At 37.6% G+C, this 6,610-nt stretch overlaps 1 protein-coding gene across 1 annotated transcript; it reads right to left on the bottom strand.

Moving 5' to 3' along the window:
* Window positions 1–766: 766 nt before the first annotated feature.
* LOC124077867 (gastrokine-1) lies at window positions 767–5,813 on the bottom strand. The gene is made up of 6 exons (XM_046422395.2): window positions 5,802–5,813; window positions 4,079–4,132; window positions 3,853–3,990; window positions 2,740–2,850; window positions 1,703–1,850; window positions 767–994 (listed from the first exon to the last, which is right to left on the bottom strand). The coding sequence occupies exons 1-6, from the start codon at window positions 5,811–5,813 to the stop codon at window positions 900–902; spliced, it is 558 nt and encodes a 185-aa protein (XP_046278351.1). The 3' UTR covers window positions 767–899.
* Between the last annotated feature and the right edge of the window lie 797 nt (window positions 5,814–6,610).

The following is a 6,610-nucleotide window of genomic DNA, read 5'->3' on the forward strand; positions in this document are numbered from 1 at the left end:
AGATGCTATCCTCCTCCATTGCATGCTTTTAGCCCCTTTATCAAATATAAGAAGGTTGTAATTTTGTGGATTGGTCGCTGTGTCCTCTATTCTGTACCATTGGTCCACCTGCCTGTTTTGGTACCAGTACCATGCTGTTTTTGTTACTATTGCTTTGTAGTACAGTTTGAACTCTGGTATCGCTATACCTCCAGATTCACACTTCCTGCTTAGAATTGCTTTTGCTATTCTGGGTCTTTTGTTTTTCCATATGAATTTCATGATTGTTTTATCTATTTCTACAAGAAATGCCATTGGGATTTTGATTGGCATCGCATTAAACCTGTAGAGAACTTTGGGTAATATCGCCATTTTGATGATATTAGTTCTGCCTATCCATGAACAGGGTACATTTTTCCATCTTCTAAGATCTTGCCCTTGGATTATTTTAGATATTCCTAGATTCTGGCAATGAACCTTCCTTTGGGGCTTGGGTTACTTTTGAGTGGATTTTTTTCTGCTGATCTGAAATATTCCTTTGCATACCAGCTATAGAGCAGCCTTCAGAGCAGTTGGACAGTTTTGGAACCATTCCCAGGGCTATGGTTAGCAGTATCTAAAGCATCTGAAGGGGTTCTTTATAGGGGACGGGTTTTGAGTAAGGATAACAGTGGGTTCAATGCACTCCAACCGCTTGCCACCACCACCCGACCTATGATCCTGTCCCTTCCCCATAGAAATCATAAGGAATGTTATTATAAACTGAATTCAGTGCTAAATGGGTTTATTGAAGCTTAAGGAAACCAAACATAACTAGCAGAAACCATTTCAGAATGACATGATAAAAAACATTAAGACCCATATTTTTCTACATAGCATACTCTGATGACTAAATCCAGAGTGTCTTTAAAATATTTGTTTTAGTTCTCCACTGTGCTTCCACAGAAGGAAATGTTCAGAATCCAGAGTATGTCAGCACTGTAGCACTTTTCTGAGTAAAAAAACAGGTTTGCTCCTGATAAAAAGAAAAAAGTCTGTATCAATTACTGTTCAAGTACTCTTTTGGGGGATGGATGCAAGTCATGTAAATATACAAACTAGCTATGCATTAATTTCAAGATCAATTTATCTGCCTGTCTGTCTACCTATCTATCTGTCTCTCTATCTATCAAAATAAAACTACTAAATTCAGAGATCTGGAAAGTTGCTGTTGGATTAGGGTCCTAGATGGACACTTTGTTTTGGTGTAGACTATTCTTTAACCAGAAATTAAGCAATAATTTGAGCTATAGAGAGAGAGTAGATTCTATTGGCATTCTCTTTCATTTAGTTATTTCTTGCATTCTTTTGAATATGCCTAGAGTTTATTCTGGATCCACCCCTGAAAGGCAATATTCCATAAAGAATATTGAATCAAGAACACAGAATCCAGAACCAAAATGCTTGGGATTGACCCAGGCGAGAACTTTGAGTTCTTTTTCTGTACCTCAGTTTCCTTATTCATAAGGTAGAACTGACAATAGAACTTGTAATATAAGATTGTTGTGAGGAACAAATGAATTAACACATTTACAGCATGTGGAACAGTGCCTGGAATAGAGTGCCAACAATTGGTAGCCTTGATGACATTCCTGGGTGACTGGTCTCCTCTATGGACATGTCCTAGATAGTCTGGTCATTTTGCCAGCGCTAACGTGGAATGTACAGGAGGGAGCATACTCACTTGGAATCTCATCAGCCACATAGGTTGGAATCCCCTGGCACATGCCAGCAATGTTTTTTCCAAATCTGTTCAGGTCATCAACTTGGTTAGGGTTGACTGAGTACATCAGACCCTTGGGAGATGGTTTTCTTGGTCCTTTACCCTGAAGCTGAGCATGAAGAAGGCACACAGAAAGGAAGAAAGAGAAAGTATGAGTGCCAAGCCAGTGTTTTGTGGATTTGAAGGGGTACAAAGCCAACAGGGGGATTGCTTGACTATAGGTTTTTCAGAAATCAAGATGAATAAGAGCCAATTCCAGTTTTATTTATCTCCATATTTCTAAAAGCATTGGCTGATTTATCTCATAAATACAGAACTCTGAGGCTAAATGTATTCTGAAACTTGGGCCTCATTTGGTCATCTTAGATTCCTTGGATTGGGCCACGTGATAATCAACTTCCAGGAATGTAGTTGATTTATTTTTCTCTGCCTTGTTAATGAAAGGCACCTATTTATCAGTTATAGGAGTATATGAACTCAGACCAACACTTAAGAAACCGTGGATCCTCTCTTTCCATCTACCTCAATGATAGTTGCCACATAAAATATAGGACAGCCAGGCACATTTGAATTTCAGATAGACAACAGATCATTTTTTATTGTAAGCATATCCCAAATATAACAGGACACACTTATAAACAATCTACTGTGTATCTGAAACTCATATGTAACTGGATATCTTTTATATTTATTTGCTAAATCTGATAACCTTAACTAACTCTTGCAGAAACATGTCTGTGGAGAATTTCCCAGGGCTTGCATTGATGTGACTGGAACTTTGTTCTGTATCGGTCAAGGTCATCAGGTGTTCTGCTCAGCTCTTTAGAGGCCTGTGTGAGCCACACTGGTGTGTAAAGGTACCTCCCTTGAAGCAATTACCAAGTACACTTTGTGCTATACACTACATCACACTGTGGTCAGAGGGAATGTGATCTCCTCAGTATTTACTGGAGGTTGTAAGTTTTCCTATGAGAAAAAGTTGAAAAACTTATCTTTACCTTCTTCTCCTTGACCAGTGCATCAAGGGCTTGAATGGAGGGCATGACATCAGTTTTCATTTTATGCACAATACATGACTTCTTGACAAAGAGTCTGGTTGCAGCGAAGCCCTGGTAAAGAAGGTGATGGTAGAAGGTGAGGGAGAAGTGTATGCTCCCCAAGGAGTTTTTCTTATCAGAGATCAGTTCTACCAGCAAAGGGAAGTGGAATTCCATGATCAGACGAACTGGGATAAGCACAGTGGATCTGTGATCTGTTGCTGACATTTGTCAGCTACAGGCTCCTTGAAGGAAAAGAGTGAGTATCTAACTCATTGCGTTATCCTCAATTCTGGCAGAAGAGGCACTTACATATGTCGATATTACTGAAATAAAGTTTCAAAAGCTATCACATCTTAGTTTCCTTTGATCCTCATGACATTTCAAGGAAGCAGGTAAGACAGGAAGTCGTTTTCTCACTGATCAGATGATAAAACTGAAACAATAAAGAATTTGCTTTTTAAAAGTACTAAGTTTGTAAAATACAGGGCTGCTAATTGCAGAGTTGGGTCTCTTAACTAGTGGCAAGTGTATTTTAGTTTTCCCCTTTGATCCTTTGGAGTTAGAAGTGAAGGGTCCACTTCTGTCTTTTTAGAAGAAAACTAAAAACTGTGATAGATGATTGGCAGTGGTACTAATATACAGGTCTTTTATCATAATCAAGGGCATCTGCAGGTGAGGCAAAGAGATGATTTTCCTCATATCCTTACTATTTTTTGAAGCTAGTTGACTCTAATAACTCTTCATTGGTTTGAATTATATAACTAATTGCGCAAGACTTATGAATAGTAGTTATAGCTAGCAAGTAAAATTGGATGAGGAAAATAGGCAATTTTAATTACTATGCTTGTGGCAGGGGATATGGCTCAGTGGTAAAGCTCCTGCCTGGCATGCATGAGGCCTGGGTTCGATCCCGAGCATCACACACACAAAAAATAACTAATATGCTCATGTGCATGTAGAATTTACTGTATTTAATTCTCTCTCTTTTTTTAGTTAGCTGGTACATTAATTTTTTCTTAAAAAAAAACCCACATTTTTTTAAAGAATGGGAATTGCACGCTGGCTACCTACAGTGTTATAATCCCAGAGGGTGTTCCAGGAGTTCCATCCGTTGTTATTGTCGATATTGGCCACATTGTGTTCGTTGTTGACACTCACTGTCTGTTGCCCACTTCCAGCAGTGTTGCCATCATCATTGATGTTGATATTCTGAAGTTTATAAGAAATGAAGAGTGATTTAATACCACAGTTCTCTGCAAATGCATTTTGGTAACAAACCAGAAAGAATGAGACTTACATAGTCAGCAAAAGCAGATGCTATGAAGAGTCCAAGAAGCCCAATAGGAATCATCTGAAATCACACACACACACAAAAATCATCAACATGATATACTCTCTCTTTTCTTTCTACATCCAAATTTATGAAAAATAGTTAACCAACTTAACCAACGTGATGAACAATCTGTGTTTTCTTCTTACCCTTTATTTTAGATTTGCATATTATCTTTCTTTGGTTATTTGAAATGTTAAAAATTTATTTTTTACCAAAGACAACATATTTAAAACATTGATTAATATCCTAGAAATAAAACTCTGTTGAAATAGACTTGAAATGTTTATATTTTTTAGAAGATTTTGAAATACCTAAAGGAAAAAATTAACTATTCAAGACACCAGAAATGGAGTTAAACAGTAACTGGAGAATAAATCATCTTTACTAAAGTTTACTATAAATACCCTAAAGTTTACCCTAAAATACCCTATTCACATTATTTTTCATAAATCCCAACTTCAAATAAACCCTATTTTGGATAATTTTGTGTCACTATAGTAAGTCATCTTGCTCTACAATGTTTTTTAACCTTCCACAATTTTAATACTAATACAGAATTATTAATGAATTATAAATAATTTTATTAATATGATACATAATTTTTAGAATTTTGAATTTAGACCTTATCAAAAAAGGATGAAGAATAAATTTTTAAATGAATAGAATAATGGAAAATGGTTACAAGTTCTGAAAAATCACAGCTGAAAAATAAATGTTCACTTTCCTATTTGATCCGGGGTATTCCTCCTAATAGCGGAAGTACTTTTATTATTTTCATTAGTTTAAGAAATTTCTGTTATTTTTCTTATTAGTTTAAGTAGGAGTTAAAATTCATCTCCTAAAAAGTCAGGAGTGGAAGAAATTTTAGAGAACATTTAGTACAATGTAATCTTTATGCAGATGAGGATACTGAGCTGTAGAGGCTAAGGTCTTGACCAAAATCATACCTCTTGTTCACAGCAGAACTAGAAATCAGATCTTCTGACCCATGTCTAGAGTCCCCCCCCCCCCCCCGCTCTTTATAAACCTCACCTCTATTAAGAATACTTATTTCCAAACAAGTATTTTACACGTGCAACCCCATTATAAAGCAGAGTTTTCAACACCCCAGTGTTTGGGGGTGTTGAAACATGAAATTATTTGATTCTAGCTCCATTTGCATTAGGACACTGGGGACTGTGAATACCACTGACAGAATTTTGAGGTCCACCTCAACATTCCTAGGCTTCCGCCTGAAACTGCAGGTGAGACTAGGCATCAGCTTCATGCTTCACATGTTTTCCCAAAGAAATGGCCAAGGACAGGCCCCTGGCAGGGCCAACCTTGTTTACTTAGAGATTCATCCCATGCTGAAGAATGTGACAGCAAGTCACTACCCAGTTATTATGATAATTAGCTTTTTATCTGGCTGGAACATGCTCAGGAGTTGTGGTTAAAGATGGAACTCAAGAATGGGGAAAGATCAGGCACTTTCTAAAACTTAGGGACTTCTTGTTCTACGTAGAGATCTGAACAGTTATGTAGAGAAGGTTAACTATAAAGGCCATGATCCATGAAAAGGAAAGAGAATTTTTTTCAAGGTTTTCCATCATGGTGACATTGCTATAAGAAGCAGACCTCTTCTATCAGAATATTAACAGTCTCAGTTAGATGGTAATAAGTCCAAAAGGAAAAAATATCTACTCACTGTGAACTTCATGTCTTTGTGAATGCAGGGGAGCAGAGGAGCTGTGAGGCATGAGCTTGGACGAGCAGCCTTCCTGTATTTATACGTGACCAGCTCTACTCAAAATAGGTGTGCTCAGGTGGAGTCAAAGACTTATCTTTCTCCTTTTCCTATATCTGTGCCATGACCTGGTATACCAGGAAGCCTTTCCAAGCAGCTATCTCTGAGATACTTTGACATGGAGTTGATCTGACTCATCATCTGTTGAAGTTGAAGGTATCACAAAAAACTCAATATGATTTGTGATAACATCTGGTCCAATCAGAGCCGTGGGTGTGGGTGTTTGGTACATTGACATAGCTCAGATTTAGAAAAAGAATAATCCCTAAAACCAAACAAGATCGCAGATGAAAAATTATGCCTACATCTAGCCTTCCAGAGATTAGCTCTTGGAGGAATATGGGAACAGTTTCCCCTTCTTGCCTTTATCTGACCTTCATACAATGATTTTGCTTAGGAAAAACATGTTTTATGAGCTGCTCTGATCAAACTGATCCAGTTTTCTACATCCTTGAGATGTCTCAATAATAGTACTACAAATCTGCTTAGAAAACCGGGGGGCTGCTATCAGCATTTCCTTCCCACACTGATATTTAGTTAGTGACCTGAACATAGTTATTACACCTCAGAAATGCCTCTCGAGTCTGGCCTTGGAGACAGCTTCCCACACAGGACATTCACTCCTGCTGTGTAGTTGACCATCCTAGTCATGGGTCTCTTATATTTCAACATATTTTCTCCATTTCCCCTAAAGTTATCTCTCTAAAGTG

Source organism: Marmota monax, unplaced genomic scaffold (genome assembly GCF_021218885.2).
Source record: "Marmota monax isolate L192 unplaced genomic scaffold, Marmota_monax_Labrador192_F-V1.1 WCK01_AAM20220418_F8-fsc00015, whole genome shotgun sequence".
Classification (NCBI taxonomy): Eukaryota; Metazoa; Chordata; class Mammalia; order Rodentia; family Sciuridae; genus Marmota; species Marmota monax.

Coding starts and splice junctions, on each gene's coding strand:
- LOC124077867 (XM_046422395.2), bottom strand. Junction 2,851..3,852: donor CCCTCTGGGATTATAACACT/GTAGGTAGCCAG, acceptor CTTCTTTACCAG/GGCTTCGCTGCAACCAGACT. Junction 995..1,702: donor TGTGGCTGATGAGATTCCAA/GTGAGTATGCTC, acceptor TCTTTTTATCAG/GAGCAAACCTGTTTTTTTAC.